The 20,437-nt window shown below is 42.3% G+C and overlaps 2 protein-coding genes across 5 annotated transcripts in view; one reads left to right on the forward strand and one right to left on the reverse strand.

The window, feature by feature from the left end:
* The window catches only part of MYH11 (myosin heavy chain 11), a 57,757-nt gene extending 53,114 nt beyond the window's left edge, over positions 1-4,643 (forward strand). For all 3 annotated transcript variants that reach the window (XM_035548663.2, XM_035548661.2, XM_035548662.2), the window contains one exon: positions 1,461-4,643. In XM_035548663.2, coding sequence (XP_035404556.1) covers positions 1,461-1,596 — 136 coding nt within the window. In that variant the 3' untranslated portion in view covers positions 1,597-4,643. The remainder of the gene's footprint in view (positions 1-1,460) is intronic.
* Positions 4,644-4,782: 139 nt separating this feature from the next.
* On the reverse strand, positions 4,783-20,437 carry NDE1 (nudE neurodevelopment protein 1). 2 transcript variants are annotated; one of them, XM_035548665.2, is made up of 10 exons: positions 20,297-20,437; positions 19,944-20,003; positions 15,866-15,996; positions 14,693-14,846; positions 10,970-11,118; positions 10,519-10,655; positions 9,305-9,484; positions 8,176-8,267; positions 7,215-7,351; positions 4,783-6,107 (listed from the first exon to the last, which is right to left on the reverse strand). In XM_035548665.2, the coding sequence occupies exons 3-10, from the start codon at positions 15,949-15,951 to the stop codon at positions 6,014-6,016; spliced, it is 1,029 nt and encodes a 342-aa protein (XP_035404558.1). In that variant the 5' UTR covers positions 15,952-15,996; positions 19,944-20,003; positions 20,297-20,437; the 3' UTR covers positions 4,783-6,013. The 2 variants fall into 2 exon arrangements, with proteins under 2 accessions (XP_035404558.1, XP_035404557.1); XM_035548664.2 differs by having other exon boundaries at positions 20,190-20,424.

The raw sequence follows: 20,437 nt of genomic DNA on the forward strand, positions 1-20,437 counted from the left end.
GTAGATTCTGCTGTTTTACTCTGTCAGCCATAACAGAGTAGAAATTAATTACCCTTGTGTTCAATACATGCCATTGGCACCAGAACTAGATCTAAGAGCAGAACTTAATGGAGCGGTATTTTCAGCTAGTTGCTTGTTCACATCACAATTAGTCTAATGGTAGAATTGATTAAACACACACATAAAAAAAAAAAAAAAGAAAAAAAAGCAACAGACTCCATGTCTCAAGGAGTTCCACCTTGGAAATACAGGTTTGTACCTCTGAAATAACTTAGTCCAGCCAATGCTCTTACCTACTTCCCTAGTGTGAAACAGTGAATTTTGGGCTTGAATAGCTGCTTCAGAAAGGACGACAGTGGCTTAGTCTTTTGCAAGGACAAGACAAGCCTTTAAATATTTCTGCATGATTGCTGTACCCAAAAGCGCAGAGTTGGATGTATTTTAACACCAAATTAGTAATTTTGGCCAAACATTCAGTGATCATGAAAATATTTTGTCGCTTATGTCTGTGGTCTCAAGCCTTTACAAAGGTTTGCTTAATGAGGAGCAAGTGAGAGGCCATGTTACAAAACTCCACTGTTTTGTAACACAATAGCAATGGAGGCCAAGAAGAGACAAACTTATCTTCTGGCTCACTTGCTCACACCTCCCAGAAAATTAACCTTGAGGACCAAAGTGTTCCTAGCTTGGGCTGTGTCTATGAAATATATGGGGAGGGGAGGGGAGGGAAAGGAAGAGGGGGTAGGAGGAGAAAAAGCATTTTCTTCAAGCTCTTCTGTAAGACACTCTGCTGAGTGTCAGCATGTGAGTTAAGACAGTTTGAAAACACACTGATGGCTTCCTCTCCCCGTTGTGGAAAAGGTTGGAGTTACTCCCAGCCTAGGATGCCACACATGTCACAGCACCTGTGGTGCTCTAAGCAACACAGCCTTTGCAGAGAGGGACTGCGGGCTCAAAAATGCCTCCTGTCATCCACAGCACTCCAGTCCCTGGCTTTCAGCACCTGTTGAGTTTATTCAGACTGCAGGTCAGAAATTCGGTATGAGCTTTCTGTGTCTCCTCGATCTTCTAAAAGCATTAACAATGCTCCCATGCTGATGCGGGGACAAGCAACCCACTTTCCAATCCTTTCTAAGCACAATCAGTTGCAGTCCCTACAAGGGAAAACAGTAAAATGAAAGGAAGAGTAGGAGATCTGTGGCAGATGAAACAATTTAGAGTGGAGCTTTAAGCACAAGAACAGGAATCTCACCACAGTTCAAAGGAACTGGGAGTCTCAACCTGTCCATAAACTAGCCTTAGATGGTACAGAACAGAAAGCTTCATTAGGTGCCCACAGCTCTTGGCTGTTTTGCATTTAAAAATTCAGGCCCACAGGTACTGTTACAAAACTCCACACTTATTTGTGAGAATTGCAGATGACCTAACATCTAATTTTATTTTTTATTTTCTTACTACAGGAGGGGAAATGAGCCAGCATCTTTTGCCCCACCCCGCAGATCTGGAGGCAGAAGAGTAATTGAGAATGCAACAGATGGAGGTGAAGAAGAAATTGATGGAAGAGATGGAGATTTCAATGGAAAAGCCAGTGAATAAACACGCTTAAAACTTGCACTGCAGTAAGGGGAAGGAGGATGATATTTAGCACTGTTTAAGTCTACTCTTAGTGTCAAGGTCACACACACCCACTCCTCTGATGATGATAAAAAGCACAACTGCCTTGTCTCTAATGTATAGATTGATGTTAAAAGTACTCCAAAACTTTTACCATGAAGTGTGTTTGAAAAGTTTTGTTTTAAATTCAGAGTATTTCACCAAGAATCTTCCAGAAAGCAAGTTCTAATAGCTCAGACAATTTAAGTCCCAGTGAACTGAAGTTTACAAAGGATTTGTAAGACTGTTGCAGGGGAAAAAAAGACATTGGTCAGTTAATCTTTTCTTAAACTTTCATTTTGTCTTAAGTATTCAATATAACTTTTTTTTCCTGGTTACTACACCCCTGACGCACCATTCACAAGGTGAAAGTGCCTTTTTAATCACTTACTGAAAAACAAAATATCATTTGTTCAAATTAAGTCAACTGTTACAGTTTTATATGCACCATGGATGTGCTTACACACTAATAAAAGTCTATAAAAAACACCCCAATATTCTTGTGTGCAGGTGTCACTTGGGTGCAACACAACATGCTGGAAGGAAATAGGAGACACAATGGAACATCTTTACAACTCATATACCTTTTAGGAAAGGTCAGCTATAATCACCAGAATGAAAAACTGATAATCTAAGTAATTGCTTTCGAAGGAATAAAAGAATATGTACAGTCAGCTGAATGAAAAATGATATGAAGCACTTGGGAAAGGTTTGGCTACCATATGGAGACATGGTGCTAAGAAACCCTAGGATGGATCTAAGGACAGACAGGACCTTCAAGAGACTTGCACCCTTCTGGCGCAGCAGCTAGAAAGCAGACAGGGCCCTAAATACTTATGTTTAGGCAACTGCATCAACACTTGAAGTCTGTATGCATAGGGACAGTTCCAGCCAAAACCTCTAAAGCAGGCTGGAAACAATTAGACACAGCAGCCCCCACTGAATGCAGTGATCCAAGCCAAGCTACTCTGTATAAAGGGATCAGCACACAGTTACTTTTATTTTTGGAGCACTCCAACAGGACTGCAGCCCACTTCTGGGAACTACCAGGACCTACCACAAATCCACGCAGCTCTAATACTTCCAGATAGCAGCTGGCTTTGTGGTCATAGTGGGACAGTAGAGAACCATGAACAGCAAAGCTAGGTGTAGAATTGCTCTAACTGAGAACAGAGAGCTTCCTCCATGTCTTAGGTTGTACTGCAGGTGAACCTTAAACAGTATGACTACAGGGAGAGAAGATCATGTATAAGTATCTATCTTAACTGCTAATGTGATCACCTTCCAAAACTGAATTTTGTACCAGAAGGCACAGAGACCATGAACTCAGGAACTTCAGACCAGGCACCATTTAGCCAGCAGAAGTAGATCCCATAGAGTTCTCTTTGCTCATAAAAGAGTAAAGTCACTATTTAGTGTGACTACAATGACAAACTGGTGATGGGCAGTAAGTAGCTGTCAGCTGAGAGCTTTTCATTGCATGGTCAGGCAAGCAGCCCAGCTCTGTAAATAGTCCAATACCCAGCTATTACACTGGTGAGCCTACACATGTGCAAACAAGGAGACCAAGGAAGTCAGAGTTCAAACAGAACAGTCTTAAGCACCAATACTCAGATCAGAGCTGGGCAATTGAACATTGTGACCTTCTAAAAGGATTTCTTCTGAAAAATTCATATGAATAACAGTAAATGTTGGCCCAATGGTTAGAGTACTGCCGTAGCACTTCAGAAACTTGGGTTCTAGTCCCTATTCCACAAAGTTTGTGACAAAATATGAAGCCTAAGAGCATTTATTTAGTAACACTACAGAGAGAATCCAGCTGCAACAGTAGCCAGATATACTGGTTTTGGCTGGATACACTATACTTTGGATTTGTAATGAAAACAGTATTGACAGAACACTGATGTTTTAGCTGTTAATGAATAGTGCTTACAGCCAGTCAAGGCCTCTTGTTTTCCATGTTGCCCTGTCAGCAAGCTGGCTGAGGGTGGACAAAAGGCTGGGGGGAGAAGACACAGCCAGGACAGACCTCAACTGACCAAATGGATATTCTATACCATATTTCACATCACAGCCAGCAATAAAAGCTGGGGGAAAAGAGGAGCAATGTGGCATGGGGAGCAGGGGCATGCATTCAGAGTTGTGTCTTCCCAAGTAATTGTCAAGCATGATGATTTGCTTTCCTGGAAATGGCTGAACATATGCCTGCCAAGGGGAAGCACTGAATGAATTCCTTATTTTACTTTGCTTGCACACACAGCTTTTCCTTTACCTATTAAACTGTCTTGATTTCAACCCATGAGTCCTTTGCATTTTTACCTATCCAATTTTCTTCCCCCGACCCCACTGGGCATGGGAAGGAAGCATGTGACTGTGTGGTGCTTAGCTGGCTGCCAGAGTTAACCCCCAATACCAAACTAGTTTCACTCCCAGCAGATGCACCATTACAGAGGTGACCATTCTACACTAAATTATTCTGACAATTCCCAACAGCATGCCCCTGCCGTCAGATTACATTTTTTTTTATGCGACTACAACTGTATCTGTATAACATACTACCTTAAACTATCTGTAGTCACTAACTTCAAATTCGTGGCCCTAGCACAGCCCTGACTTTGTCTCTACCTTATTTCAGTGCTGACTTTCAACTTGAATGCAAGCCAACCTGCTCACCAAGCAGGCAAATTCTGGCAAGATCATACAGAAAATGCAACTTGTCTTGAGTGATCCCTCCATGCTACATAGTCCAGTGAGCCAGAGTCCATGTGACAGCAGAACTAACAAAGTAGCCCACATGCTTCAGCTCTTCATGGGTAAGAAAAGTGTGAACTCCCTGTGTGAGAGGACAAAAATCATGTTAAAATGGATTAAAACCAGAGTTCAAAGTTTTTAGAGAGCAATGCCAACTCTAGGCATTGCGTAAATCCCAAAGGCATCATTAATTATGGCAACATTTACATTCCTTAGGATAGGAAACCATGAGAACAAGGAAAACGTAGGAAAAATCTTTGCATGATTCAGCGAACAATGTATCCTCAGGCTCCATTGGTAAGAAACACTGAGAAGATGGTAGCCAGCATTCCTGCAAGAGCTACAATGACAACTCACAAAAAAATCAAAATGAATACCTAACATTCAAAATAAGCTTTATTCTGCTTCCCAGTTAAGCCAGCTTTGCAGATGGCTTGAATAATTTGAATGATCTGTAGTTACTTCCTAATCCAGAGAAACAGATGTATCAGTTGTTTTCACATCATTAAAAGAAAAAACACAATTTATGCATTTTGTCATGTAAGCTCCCCCCAATAATACAGAAATATTTAGCCATAATTATTTTGCAAGTACAAGCTTCTGTAATGTATATTAATACTGTGAATGTACATTAATACTGTGAACAAACCTGTTGCATTTTAAAAAAATGCAGTGTTATTCTATAGGGGAATAACTCCGATTTCAAGAATAATTCAGTATTCTGACATACTTGGACGTTTCAAGTTAAAAACATTGCTAAATTAGTAATAGCTGAAGGCATATATTCTCATCAAAAAACAAAAATAAAATAAATTCACAAAAACCCAAGGCACATTAATAAAGGCAGGTTTGCAAAGCAGTAAACCCCAGCTAGTAAGATGTTAGAACCAGGAACTTAATCAGGTCTCTTGCTTCCTACAACAGCTAGGCTTTATGAGACCCATATGGTAAAAACAATATCTATAGGCTAAAAGTCCCCTACCTTATGCATAGTTCTGGAATCTCCCAATTATTCTAAGCATTAGGCGTTCCTCACCTTTAACCAATACCTGTTCTTAGTGACAAATAACTGCTTACAAAACCTTACCATTGTAGAGGCAGGGTTTTGTGTAGCATGATTCTGACCAGCAAACATCCCACGAACAACTGAGCAGCTTCCCCACAGAAATACACCTGTCTCTACCTAAAACCACTCCCCTAACTCAGGTGACTGCAGCACACAACACCCATGATAAAAACTTGACACAGTCAGAATTCAATACCAAAAGCCAAAGCCTGAGGAGCTGCATAGGGAATACTGCCTGTTGGAGGCAAAAGGACAATAGCCTTGACTGACTGTGTCAAAGAAACAACTTTCAAGGAGTTACTTACAGCAGCTGATATAGGAAGCAATTTAAAGTCCTGTGCTGTTAGGCAGCATTGCTTCATCACACTGCCCACAGAACTCAGCAAAGAAGCCAGATGGGTAAGGCCACGAGAGGCCCTTGCCAATTGCAGCTTCTTATTCAGTCCTCACCTACCCTTATGCTGCTAACTGATTGCTCATTGATATCTCTTTAAAACTAAAGTTTCATATATTTTTTCCCTTTTCCAAAACCACGCAGCCTTTTCATAGCAGCATCTTGACAACACTTTGTGAAGGATGGCTTATTGGTCCTGGAATATTTGAAGGCCGTGTCCCAAACTCCAGACGTTTCACTAACCTGCAAATACAAAACACAAGTTCGTACATTTCTTGCTCAGTTTTACTAATTTTATCAGAATAACTGGTTGCTACAAGAGTACACCACTCAGCCTGAAAAGCCAGCAGATTAAAAACCACTTTGCACACTTAGTGAGCCCGTTACTTAACCAGGCTGAGTTTCCACTGTAAAACAAGGTTCTATTTCCCTCTGAGTAGTGAGAAGCTGTCTTTTACAGGTGTTGGAATTTCAGTTCTAGCATTACAGCAGTAGAGGTATAGTCAGCACGTATGTAATCATGCAAACATATGGCTCTTGAGGCTTTCTTGTAGGAGCTTTAATGAGGTTTCTCTAGCAATAGCAAGTACAATATGGAACACTCCTTTCACCTGACAACTTTGGACACTGGGTAGCAGGACAAACCAGTACTCCCAGAGCAAAGGTCCAGTTGAATAGCTGCATCTGGAACTGTATTATAACCACTTGGTTTACACAGAATCTAAAGAATATGCAGTACAAGACTGGCATGGCCTAAGCAGGCAACTTGCATGAAGAAAAATCAGCAAGGATACTGCATTTAAAACAAAAAGGCAACCAGTTCAAGCACCTGGAAAAATTTACAAGTTGCCTCAGATAACTACTTTTGTCAACTGCTCCCTGGAAACACATCTTAGCAAGCATAAAGCATTCTGATTGGGGTGATTCATTATCCCCCCCCCCAAGTTCTTCCATAAATGAGAATCTCAACTTTGACAAGGGAAGTCCCCACATGCCACAACATTCCTGAGGCATCACCATACAAGAACATAAAACAAACGAAATTGAGACAATAAGCAGGAGCTCCCTCTGTTGTACTTTCCTCACACTTAAACACTGGATTTATAATAAGTGTATTACATTTGCTTCGAATTTGTTTTTCAAAACTTGATCACAGCTAGCTTTCAGATTTCAACAGCTATCGATTATAAATTTTAAACTGATCTGAAGCATTCAATCAATCTTAAATAAACAAGTTTCCTACCTTTTGAAAACAAAACTGGTTCCACCAAACCAAACGTTCAATAAGAAATAGAACAGTACCTGTCACAGAGTTCTCACTAAGACACAACATTGGAGAACAGTACTAACCCTGTATCGCACAGAGGCTGGTGAGGACTCAGGCGCGTTTCAAGGACATCTCTGTTCATGTACATGGACACTGTGGTTCTGTTTGGAGACTGGTCATACACAAAGTTTCGGCAAGAGGCAAGTTTGGACTCCAAAGCCTGATGCAAACACAGGTAATGTGTCAGATATCTTTCAGAACATTGTGTTGTTGGTTAGTTTTTTTTTTTAGTTTGCTTTAAAAATGAGTTGTCTAGTAGAAGAAAATGATGATTTTTTTACTCCAAAGCCATGAGTTCTGAATTTTTGAGGTAAAGCCGATCATCTCAAACATCCCAGGAAAACTGAATCTGTTTCTGTAGGGGAGGTTTAGGATTATAAACGATTATAAGATAACCCCTGCTGGGTTATTTTTCAACTCCATCATTTCTGCAGGTCAGCCCATCAAAAGGCATATAAATGCTTGCGCTAACACAGCACTAGGGCACAAGGGAAAAGACAAAAGGAAGTCATGGCATAACTTTCCCAGCATCAGCACTACCTGACATGTTGAACTACAGCTCAACATAGCATTAGGCCCTGCTCAAAACACTACTCGAGCCTTAATGAAAACTTTACTGGAAGCCCTCTGGACAGCAGGCACCAGCCTGCTTTCTTCTCTGCCCTTCATGGGAGTAGATGATCTCTTCATTTACTCATGTCAGCCTGTTCTTTCTGCACATACTCTTTCAGAAATTTGGAGAGGAAGAAAGGTCAGGACTCCACATGGGGGCAAGATCTCAGAAAAGCAGAGACGGGCCCTACCTTTGTATGGGGTTACTTAGAAATATACTGATTCCAGACCAACTTCAAGGCCTTGCTTAGCTAACCTGGCAGCTGAAACAGTCTTTCCAGTCTCTTCTGGGCACTGCAGATACTTACTGCTGGCTGCAGTTTCCAACAATTCTGTCCTTCCAAGAACATTTGCTAACAAGTAATCACTCACCCCTACTTTCCGAAGCAAGTCTCCCACGATGTTAAGTGCAGATATTCTGGCAGCAGGTGTGAGAGGGGTTGCACTGTAACTGTCCTCAAAACCTGCAGAGCAGGATAAAGAACGATACATTACCCGGTATTTAAAAAAAAAGTTTTGACATAGTCATACAGAGCAAATGAAACATCAGTATCTTCCTTTTACTTTTTTGTATCTGACCTCCAGATCCTTTGTGTGCATTAGAAATACAACGCACTGCCTCCCTGAGACAGCTCCAGTTACACAGGCCTAAGCTGAAGTCTCCACATACGTCATGGCTTAGATTTCTAGAGACCTGTTGCACATCTTTATTGCTGCCGTAGGACCAGGGGGATCCGTTCTCAGAGAGAACCATAATCTCATTTCACTAAAAACTTTTGAATCCTTTTTTACACAAGTGCAATTTCTCTCACACAAAACACAGTTTCAGGTTAAGAGTACCAAAAGCTACAAACTTCATTAACACTCAGAGCTGTAATATCAAGACACCAGCACATGACCCTGCAACTCCTTGCATCTATGCAGAAACACAATTACATCAATTTCTCACTTTTTAAGTAAACAGAATATGGAAGCTAATGTTGGAGGATTAGAATATTAATATAACCAGCACTCATAAAAAATAAGTAACTGATTCTATTGATCATTTAGTACAGTCAGCTAGGATGACTTGCCAGTGTCCTACTGTTCCCTACTGTTCCAGAGTAGGGAGAAAACCTGTCTCAAAGAAAACCTACGCTCACAGAGAAGCCAGTTCAAGTAACAGGAGCGTAGCATTAAAGATCATGATGAAGTTTTTAAAATCCTTCTCCTAAATTATCCCAGTGTCTCTGGAACAGTTGTGAACAAATAACAGAGTCTCAACAGTTCGTCTTGTCCCTTATGATTATCACTGGGCAATTCACATCAAATGGAGATGAATAACCTACGAATACACCCCCAGAATTGGGGTCAGTGAATGCTGAAATCACAGTAACTAGATTTAGGTGGATTTCACTGAAACACTCAACTGTAATTCTGCTTTCTCATTCCTCCTGCAGCCAAAACCTATGGTGAAAACAAGGGTATCACATGGTATTTCTGTACCAGTTCCATCACGCACCTCTCCTAAACGTCACAGGGGTGGACATGTTGATGCCAGGTGCCCGGTGCACCGAGGGAGTTGAAGGCACAGATAAGGATGCTTGAACTGCAGTGTCTGTTCGTTCTGTTTCCAGGGTAGTTTGCATTGGTGTTTTGGGTTTCTCCTGTTTCTGCTGCACTGCAAGCTCTTGTCGTAGATCTATGACGGAAGCAACACAAACAAAGTCTTTGGAATTCATATTTGCCAAGATAAAAAGCAGATGAGAGCTGTACTTCACTTTCACCAGGGGAACAAAATCCTTTATCCTTGTAATGATTACTCCAGGCACATATTCAAACTCTGGATGAACACTAAGGCTTATCTAGCATTACAGCTCAAGTTGGTTTTGTTGTGTTAGTTCAAGTTGCTATTTGGCTTTAAGTTTATACCATTTCACAAGGCTTCCCCTGAGGCAGGGAATTAACACGCATCCAAACGTTACAGACCAGTACATGAAGGCACATCAAGACTGAGGCTCTGCAACTTGGAATATCCTGGCTACATCCCAGCTCCCTACCGGGAGGAGATCCAGGTACTCCTACCTAATGCACTGTTTTCCCTCCCACTTGGGTTTCCACATCAAGGAATCCTGAGCTGAGGCTGAGTGGAAACCACACCATTATCTAACCCAGGGACAGAGCACTCCTGTCTGACAGCCTGGCTATAACTTACAGAAACCACCCAAGGGCACAGAATCGGAGCAGAGCTGGAAGTGTTTTTTCTAGCTCCATAGCTGCACGGTCTCTCTCATCTTCTTACCCAGTCACACTGACAAATCAAGAAGCTAGTTCATGAGACTATTCAAAGGTAACTGGAAGCCAGCCAGAGCCCTCCTGTTTTACAGTCCCATTAGTCGTTAACTCCACTTTTCACGGGCCAGGGAACAACAAACACAACTGGTTACTAAAGCTGACCTTCACAGATTACAGGAAGTTAAACAGCACATTGCATCAGAGACCCATCACCACAGACTAGGAGAAGGCTGAGAACGTTAAAACAGACTCTAGCTCCTGTAAGCTACTCTGGAACAAGGTCAACAGCAGAGGAGTAGACAGTCTTGAAGCTTCACCATTTCATGTTGCAGATTTAGAAGATGCAAATGTAAAAGCCAAACTCTAAGATATATGAAGAGACTGAACAGGTATGAGTCAGGAGGGGAGAAAAGCAGAGGTACGAGTAAACTGCTGTCTAACCTCTAGCTTCATCTTTTAGGCGTTGCACAGACTCCAGAAGGTTTTCCTTCTCATCCAGCTCACTTTCCAGAAAAGCATTTCTTTCGATAGCCTGGTTTAAACGCTGTTCAAAATCTTCCAGAGACATTATAGTGGCTCTGAAAGAAAGTACACGTGTCAGACCCTTCAAGCACATATAGGAACTCCCTCTCCCAGAAGGAAAGGGAGAATCTTTTGGGTTAGGGTTGCTTTTGTTTGTTTTAATTTTAGCTTGTAAGATATGAAATAGTAGAGTTGGGGGATTGGACAGGGAAAAAAAAAATCTTATTTCCCATCTGTCACAAGCATCTTCATCACAACCATCACCAAGTTCAGAATGGCAATGCTAACAAGCGCAACATAAATTACTCAGGGCCACCATACTCACAGGACAGAACTGAGGTGGAAGAAGAAAACACAGAAGACTGCTCACCTTTTTGCTCTTTCCAAGTCGTCATTCGCTTGCTCGAGTTCTCGAATGTACTTCTGAAGTTGATCTTTAATAGCTTTTGTTTGTGCCAGGTCATCTTCCAGCGCAGAGATTTGCCTGTACCCTTCTGAATGCTGTATTTCAATCTTTTCCTAAAGAAGGAAAAATCAAACAGCGCATCAGAGACTTGGCATTGTCTTAAAGCCTTTAAAGATAGACATAAATCCTGTGAAGTTTTCTGAGAAACATCAGCTTACATACAGTAAAATGCCAACAAAGCCAATTGCTTACATACTTCTGGGCTGCCAGCAGACAAGAGCTCTTCCTGTAACTCCTTATCAAGTGACTGTGCTGGAGAGCAAGCAGCTTCCGACCTCCACAGCCCAGAGCTGTTCCCTGCTCTCCCAGACAGTTCTCCCATGTGCTCCCCACCTGTCCTCCATTCACAAAGTTGCAAGAAACACATACTCCTACACACAGACAGCTTTTACCCTTTTTCTGAGAAAAAGGCTTAAAACAGCAACTGTTTTGTTCACATGTGCAGTGCTCTGCTCAAAAACAAGACAAACCAGCATGCCTGGGTCCTGCCCATTGCAGGTGGGTGGCTCAACAGGCAACAGCACAGAGCTCTTGATCTCCCCCACCACACAGCAGCCTGCAGCCTGGAAGTACGAAGGCAGTAGCTGGAAAAGCAAGTCTTAGCCTCACTGTTTTAAGGTGCAGGTGACAACCACAATGCAGAGGCCCAAGAGACAGCATCCCCTTCAACAACAGCACCCAGTAATGCCACAGAGAGGAAGGATCTACAGGACTTGCCGGGCAAGTGCACTGGCTAGTGAGATTGTCTGCAAGAAGACTATAAGCGCGCCATCGCCTCTACGATCTGCTTTGGTAGAATGGGAAGAACACCGATGACAACCTGGAGCCAAGTGGATCTGTGTGCAACTCTGAATAAGACAGTAATTTCTGAGCCCCCAAGAGCTTTAGCAATGCACAAATGAAGATGCTAAAGAAGCTGAAAGAAGCCACTTATTTTCAAGTCTAAGCAAGAGTCAAGCAGAACTTATGACCCTAAATGACAATGAAAAAAAGTGTTAGTACATTTATGTACTGCTATGGAACCGGCAGGGTTCTCCACTGCCTCTGTGATTTTATTAGCCCCAAGCAGGTTCAGAGCTCTTGTTTATAAACATTAAAGGTGCAGTTACGCAACACTTCAGACATGACCCTAAAATGAACTGTCCTTTACAGCAGGCACACAAGGGTACATTTAAAAGAGGCACCAGTGGGGAGGAAGACAGCTTTGCCAGTATACATCTCTCCTGCTGTCGCCTCCATATGAAGTAAACATCATATGACAGCAAAAGCTTCACAGCCGCCATCTACTACAACACTTCACACTCCACCACCTTGCTATCAGATCACTTTGACATGCCAGAGAGTTTTTTTCTGTGAAGCTCCAAGATCACTGTGTAAGTAGCATTCCTCAAGTGCTTCTGTCTAGAATTTAATACACTTGAAGTCACTGAAAACAAATTCACATGGGGGAAATTTGAAAACCATGGCAAGTAGCCTAGCACAGCTGATTATGTAAAGAGAGCTGTTTTAGCACATGTAGTGCACAGACGAGGAGGAAGGGAAGAGATACCTATTCTGAATTAATAAATTCCTGTTTGATTACAGTGTGGTGACACATTGCCATAATTCCTGATCTCTGAAGCATACATGCATGCTGACTTTAAGAGCCTCCAAGCTCTAAGAGGCAGAGTACTTTCAGCTAGCTTTTCAAGGCTCTCTAAACAAGTCTTCCAAAACATTATTTCCATTTATTTTCAGGTAACATGAACTCTGGCTTCTGAGGGGATAGCAAGCACGCTCATTAGGCTGGTAAACTCAAAGCAACAAGCTGTGTGGGCCTTACAAAGTTCACTCCTGTTAGGCTGGATGCAGATACCAAGCCTTGATGGGCTCAGTTAACACCACTATTCAATAGCTTCACAAGTTTAATGCTTTGCTCTTGAATTGATTCAAATAAAAGACTAGGATTGCAAGGTTTGAGTCTTTGTTTTCAGCCAATTGTAATAAACTATCAGCTGATCTGGCCATCAATGGAGCCTCTGTTCCTTCAGTGCAAGCTGTTACTGCAGTCTTCAAGGCTGCATGAATAGCCAATTGTTAAAGGGTTTGTTTCAAACAGAATGTTTATCTACCAACTATCTAACAGAATAAGTTATCTACTGTGAAGATTAGTTTTCCAAGATAGGTCTACTCACTGTTTTTTGAAATTTTATGTCAGTTCCTGCTATTTTCATTCTCAACTGCCTCAGCTCATTCTTTGCCCCCTTCTCTCAGCTCTTACAGCAAAAGAAAACAGTCCACGATCTTCTTAGTCAAATGCACTGCTGGTGCTTATTGAACTGCTATGGTTTCTCCCCAGACTCAGCTTCCCTGAGTTTGTGTGGCTACATGGAACAGAGCAGACCAACACTCCATACTACAAGCAGAGCATATAATACTGCTAAGGCGCTAATAAACAATAACAAAGATCAGTGTAAAAGAACAAATGCAATGAAACAGCATGGAATTTTTGCTGTCCAAAAGAGGGGGTAAAAAAAAAAATCACTAAGTTGAGGCTGGGAGACAAGACATTTATCTGGAGCTAAAGAATATTTACTTCAGACACTAATTTAGACAACAGCTGAGACAAAAAGCTCTATACACCCAGATTAATTACTTACACAAATATCTTCACTCCCATTAGCTCATTATTGCATACAAGTGAGAAGTGTAATTAAATTAATCTTTGCTTCCACAGATACTGACCTAGACCTAAAAAGAGCGTAACATTTCCTGGGTGACTATACCATCTTTAAGTAAAATGCTAACAAGATTAAGCTTGAAAAATGCACACCAACTTCAATGACAATTTTTCTTCAAGTTTAGTTTAGTAGTATTTCTTAAACTTGTCAGCGAGGACAGGGGACTAGCAGCATCTTTGAAGAGATGTGTCTGCCACATTTCAGTCTTCTACTCTAGGTAACTCTGTAACTATTTCTTACCTTTCCCTGGCAGGACATTCCATCTCAGTAAGTTAGTATCCATTATGTTTTATAATTAAGGAAATCAATGCTTGCCAACTATTTCACCCACACACCCCAGACTAACCAAGTATAAGGAGGATAAGCTGTGTCCCCATCCTACCCCTGATTACAGACAGAATCGGTAACGAAAACCAAGAGTGAAACTTTCATTCCTCTCAGTTCTGCGTTACTTACTAGCTGCTGCTTCCAAGTTTATCTGGAACACCGGATAACTACACACAACTACGTAAAAAGGGTTTAAAACAGCTAAGTTTTATGTAATAGAACACCACAGATGTAATGTTTGTGTTTTCATTCTTCTGCAGTATCATTTGTTTGCACAATGCCAACAGCATTACTCTTGACTCCACCGTAAACAGTTTTCTCCTGTCTCAAATCTATCCTGGAAACATAGCCACAACCTGCAAACAGGGACTCAGGAACATCACTGAGGTATCCAATACTCTCAAAGCAGATAATAGATTGATGTTTCTTCATTTTTCAAGACATTTTTTGCAGTTTGCTGTTCAATCACTTTATAATGCTATAGACCTCTGCCCACAAGGCAAGCTGAATCAGCATACACCTGTCTCGTTCACCTTCACGCCTCAGACACGTGTCTACTAGAAGCATCAACCACTCTTACCTTAACTGACTCCAGCTCCATTCGCAGGCGATTGTTTTCTGACAGAAGGTCTCTGTTTCTGGACTCTGTTTGCTGCAGCTGAGTCTCCAGTTCAGCTTCATACTCTCGACTCCCTTCTTGGAATTCACGCAGCTCCTCCTGGGTGTTCTCAGCACTAGAAGGCAATTCCAGCAGCAGAACTCATCACAACGAATCAAAACAAGCTCTTGTACACTTAAGGATGAAAAGATACTGCCACCTAACACAGAAGGCTCTATGTCCCTCTCCAACACACACTCAACAGGAAAACCCATCCATCTGCAAACGCCCCTCCCCAAACTTGGAAAGCCACCCCACAGCAAACCGGTAAAAAGACAGACAAACAGGAAAAAAAAATCCCATCTGTCTTTACACTAGCAGTGACCAGGACAAATGTAGTCTCTTTAGGATGTCCATTGTCCACTCCATCTTCATATTTAACCTATTATTCAGTCTAATTTCTTATTTGGAAATTGGAACTATGCCATTTTTGATCAGCAGTAAAAGGGGAGAAAAAGTAAAAGAAGGAAAAGAAATCCTGTTCTTATATTCAAGAAAATTCTGTTGAAATAATTCTACAAGCTAAGTAAGCAGCACTGAAAGGTCTGGACATCTGGTCTAAGAAAGGATCCACCAATACCAGCATCAAAAAGGCTGAATTATTCCACCCTCTACTGCGTTTACAGCAATACAGTGAGCTAAAGGAATGAGGAAAGCACGCCCGTTCTCAGACAGTGATCTTCTCCCATCTGCATGCTGCCAAACTAGTTTTGATCCACATATAAAAGGTAAACAGCAGAATCCTTCTGCAATGGCCTGGACCATCCCAACAAGGTCCTGCAGTGACTTACATTCACCTGTGCTGCCCACAGACTGCAGTCAGAGACTGTGCAGCACACGCATTCCCGTTCAAACCAGACCAGGGAACAAAAGCAGTGGTCCCACAGCAGCACAAATTCACTGCTCAAATAAGCACAAAGCACTCTGGGCTGGTGTAGCTCATGCAGAAGCACGTGCCACTACTTTGCTCTTGTTGCCACTCGAGACAGCTGAGCTACCTTGAGTTCACCTCCCTGTGCAGGGCTATTTCTATCTTTGCATGCAGTGCTTGTGCACCATATCAAACAACTCTGAGGAACTAAGCCATTGCCTTACCACTGCTTGTATTTCATAGCCAACTCTTTCCAGTATCTGGTTTCCTCTTCTACTGAGCTGAAGTGATGGCCTTCTGAGTCTTCCATGGTGAGTAAGCCCTCAAAGTTACAACTCCTGTTTCATTTTTTGCCCTGGAAAATTAAAGGATCAAGCATAAGAGCTATTGCAGTGAGCTAACTAGGTACACTGCTCCCCTCAGGAACTCAGCGCATGCCTGAAGACAGAACTGAAGATGAGTCTTGACAGTGGTCTGTTGGATGTAACAAAAAAAAGTGAAAATCTCTACTGAATAATGAAGTTCTTTTCCCCAGTTCTCCCAAGGTTGCTGCATGCCACAATCCCAGCAGCAAGCATCTTCCCCACCCTCTGATTACGCAGCACAGAACATCAAACCTCAAACTTGAGCTACAGCTGTGCAGATGCACACAGAACACAGGAGAAAGAGACAACATCTCAGACACCTTTAGCTCCAAAGACAGTGCAATTAAGTTTGAGTTCAACAGCTCTAAAGACACCCCAAAATTAAAGAGAGACTTCAAAGAGACACAGAGAAAGTACTCATGGTTGAGGTTTCCTGTGGTAACACTCCCAGAAGCACCTAAGCTTCTTATGGACATAACCACTGGATACAAGAAAGCTTTTCACTAAATCAAGATAGACAAAACTACCCCATTTTAAACCTGAAATATCAGAACCCAGATACAGCTGAGGGTCACAATGTTATCTGCATATCTCGGAGAGCCATGGGAGAAGGGAACTCCAGAAAACCCCAGGGAATAGGCATAAGAGCTCCACAGAGGCTCTAGTGAGAAAGCACGTGGTTGGACTAAGTGTGCAGACAAATTGCAGCAACCCAGACCGCCCAGCAGTCCCTGTGCCACCATAAACCCAGACACATGTCCCAAGCAGGAATGGCACATGAGAAAGTCACATGGAAATCAAGAACCTTAAGTTGGTGACTCCGGCTTGAAGACTTAAGCAGATGCTACAATTAAATAAATGCCCTCTGAGCTGTATGATGCACTCTAATAGGCAGGTCGCTAGCAAATGTCACTTTATAGGAGTTAGTCTTGACACTGGAAAAACATCAGACCCAAAGCTCTGGATAACCTGCCATGCGCAGCCCTGGGCGAGGCAAGGATTCCACACAGCCATTATCAAGTTAATAAAACCCCTCAATAGAGCAAAGGCAGTAAATAAAGGTGGAGTCAAACGGCCCATGGCAACAGTGTTGTCAAAACTACTGAAATTCTTGGGGCTGAGGAAACACAGCCCTTCTGTCAAGTCTTAGCTCTACATGCATTACACAGAATGCTTTTTTGAGGTAATTCTGATAGCATAAAGGGGGAACGGGAAATAGCCAAATACTTCAGAAATCATTTAGATATCAATCCTCTTGTCTGCTCTTATTTACGACACTCAGCAAGTGCTGGAGCAGACCTGAGCAGTATGTCATAGCTGAAGAAAATGTACATCCACTGCACATCTACAAAACTAAAAAAAGTTATAATCATAAATCACCACACTCTGCTGGGCAAAACCACCTGGTTTAACCAGGATTAACAACCAAACTTTAGTTCTTACCTCTACTATAGAGGACAGTAGCAAATACTCAAAAAAGTCTAGGGATCTAAAATCCAGTTCCTATAAATCCAAGCAGTGCTGGAAAGCACAAGTCATTTTCACAGCTCAGATGATTTTCAGAAGGCTATTGAGCAAAAAACAAGTGGCTGTCACAGCTAAGTGGACTGTACCCAAACACCTTGATGCACAGTATCAGTACCACACTCGTGGAATTTACATTGTTGTTTAGAATGGGAGTTAGAAGGTGAGAGAAAGTTACTAATTTAGTTTTTTAATTCTGTTTCTTGACACAGAACAAGAATTAGACAAAGCTAAAATCTCTTCTTTCCAAGAAAGAAAACCTTCCAGCACAAATTCTCAAGGCTGCTGCTATTTCTGCTACTTGTATATGTTTTTAGAAGTATGCCATGGGGGTGGGGATGAGTAAGGAGTGATTTTCTAAATAGTATCCTTGCCTTCTAAAAAAAAAAAAAAGCGAGACGAAGCACAATTAACATTCTTTACCTAGGACAGTTCACTACACATCTACTCCATTTTTAAGTGAACTGAAAGTGCCTTTGAAGTTAATGAGCGTGTCTTATGTTCAAGGCACTGCAGACACTCACCAACCCTTGCAGAATACTTGCTAAGAAGAAAATTGTGCTTTTCACAGACCAGGGACAGGACGGAGATTCAGACAAAGAAGCAATGCAGGCGCAAGAAGAAACCCAGAAGAACCAGCAACCACTACTGCGGTCAAACCACCGCCTAGAAGAGCACGCCAGAGATCCTTCTGGGTCATTAATTCTCACCACTCAGACAACAGGAAATTTCTGCATTTCTTTAAAAACAGAGACACCATCTAGGATACGCCTGACTTTGTTACACAAACCAAGATACACTTCAGAAGCCTCCAAAGAGGATTTCTTCTGACCAGTGCAAGCATACTATTAAATACCATACCTGTGTTCAAACAGTCAACAGAAAGAAATCCAACAAAATGAAGAAGTGCAAGATGGGTACCTGAAAGCTTTCAGACAGTCCCTGGGAACCAAAAGCTCTGCAACCAACAGACAGCTCCCGTTGGCCTGAAAGGCTTGGATATGCTTATATCTGGCCCTCACTTGTCTTTTTACGCTGCACCTTAGAAGAACTAAAAGAATGTGCTACTTCATATTTTATAAGATTGCACGGGTCGCAGACAAAAGGACTTCCACTGAGTCATAAATTTTATAAAAGGTCCACAGAACCTTGATAACTTTCAGAGAAACAAAGACGCTGCCCACAACATCTGCTAATTGTGTCTGTACAATCAAGAGATTAGGGACCCACTCAGGATGTCAGCCATTAAGAACACACTGCTTCATGGTTATCATTACTAAAGAGTACTTGGTGTTTAAAGTTGACTGCTGAACTGTGAATGCCTGGAAGACTGGGGGACCTGTATTTATTCCAGAGACAACCTAGCATAGCAGAGATCCTTTCACTACCATCCCATGCCACAGGCATATAGTTTTTTGTCTTCAACATCCAAGGAAGACATATTAGATTCCCTGTACACCTGCACTGTATTTTACCTTACAGGGATTTTCGAACTTATCAAAGATACAAGATACAAACTGAAGCTAAAAAGAAAAAGTCTAAGTTTCGAAGTGTTAGAGACCATTAAAAAAGAAGAAAAAAAATCATAAAATCAAAACACACAAATTTTTCCAAAGTGACAGTAGAAAGAGTAGGATTTGATTTCCCTCTGCATATACACAACTACTTTCTCTACTTGATTTTTAACAGCTTGGAGCCAGCATGCAAAATGCCTTGGAAGTAATTAATAAAATCAGTTAGGAACTTTCCATTATTTAGGATCACTGTGATATGGGAATGGTGTGTGTTTGTGCGAAAGAGGTTTTAGCAATATTTTGTTAAACACAGTAAACGTGGAAAAAACAAGTGAAAGTCACAGGCTACAGAATGCACACGCTGGCTGTCCCTTACTTGTTTTCACACACAAAGCCAGAAAAAACATCTGGCCAGACTTCCTGCGTACAAGCATCACAAGTGCTGGTCACAGACATTACAAAATCTCTACAGCATGCAGGAAGTGAAGTGTTCATGGGTGGGGAAGGGACTTCTGCAATGAGAAAAACACCACAGCATAATTGTTGCAGGAAATTATTTCATATAAGTGACAGCAAAATTGCAAGTTTCTTCAGGGAAAAACAAGAATTAAAAAAAGGAAAGCCACACAAGTAACATTACTGAAGGAATTTCAGTTCAGGAATCAGAGTCCCAGTTCATCAAGATCACAAAGACCCCAACTTAGAGGCTGGTTTGGTCCTAGAATAAAGGACACAGAACAACCCCTGCATACCAAATACATGCGATACAAAGGAGCACTAACTCGGTGAATAGCACTGACCTATCTTTATAGCTGTGGCTGGAGCCTGATCACATCCTACTTTAACAAAAAAGAGAAAGGAGAAGATAGGAAAGAAACTAGGTAAAGGTGAAAGACTACCATTAGCGCTGCTGAATTATCCATGCCAGGGACGAAGCTCTTCTTTGCCACTTCTCCAAACTGTAAGAATAAACAAAAAAGCTCATTGCTCCCGAGAAGCAGCTTTCCCACCGCACGAAAAACCAAGTCTCCTTAAAACACTCCCGCAAGGCTCTCCTCACAGCGCACCGCCCTCCCTCTGTTGTTCGAGCAGCACAAAAGCAAACCGAGGGCAGAGCGGGCAGAGGCCCCCAGAGCCCGGCTCACCGCATGTACGGGCTTGGCGGGGGCCGTTCCCCCGCAGTCCAGCTGCGGGATTTCTGAGGGCAGTTCTAGGGCGCCCGATTACCCCGGATACCCCGGGCGGTACGAACCCAGCCGCAGAGCCCCGGGCGTCGAACCCAGACAAGAGCAGGCAGCGCCCCACGTCAGGAGCCCCTCACGGCCACCTCAGGGAGCTCCCCCGGGCACGCCACTCGCTCCTCACCGCGGCCACCCCCGCTCCCGGGCTCCCA

This window comes from Cygnus atratus, chromosome 15 (genome assembly GCF_013377495.2).
Source record: "Cygnus atratus isolate AKBS03 ecotype Queensland, Australia chromosome 15, CAtr_DNAZoo_HiC_assembly, whole genome shotgun sequence".
Lineage (NCBI taxonomy): Eukaryota > Metazoa > Chordata > Aves > Anseriformes > Anatidae > Cygnus > Cygnus atratus.

Excerpts from the sequence above, each read along its gene's own strand:
- NDE1 (XM_035548665.2), bottom strand. The coding sequence starts at position 15,951 with ATGGAAGACTCAGAAGGCCATCACTTCAGCTCAGTAGAAGAGGAAACC. Across the intron at positions 11,119-14,692 it reads TGGAGCTGGAGTCAGTTAAG|GAAAAGATTGAAATACAGCA; the intron begins GTAAGAGTGGTT and ends TTCCTTCTTTAG. Across the intron at positions 8,268-9,304 it reads CCCTGTGACGTTTAGGAGAG|GTTTTGAGGACAGTTACAGT; the intron begins GTGCGTGATGGA and ends CCTGCTCTGCAG.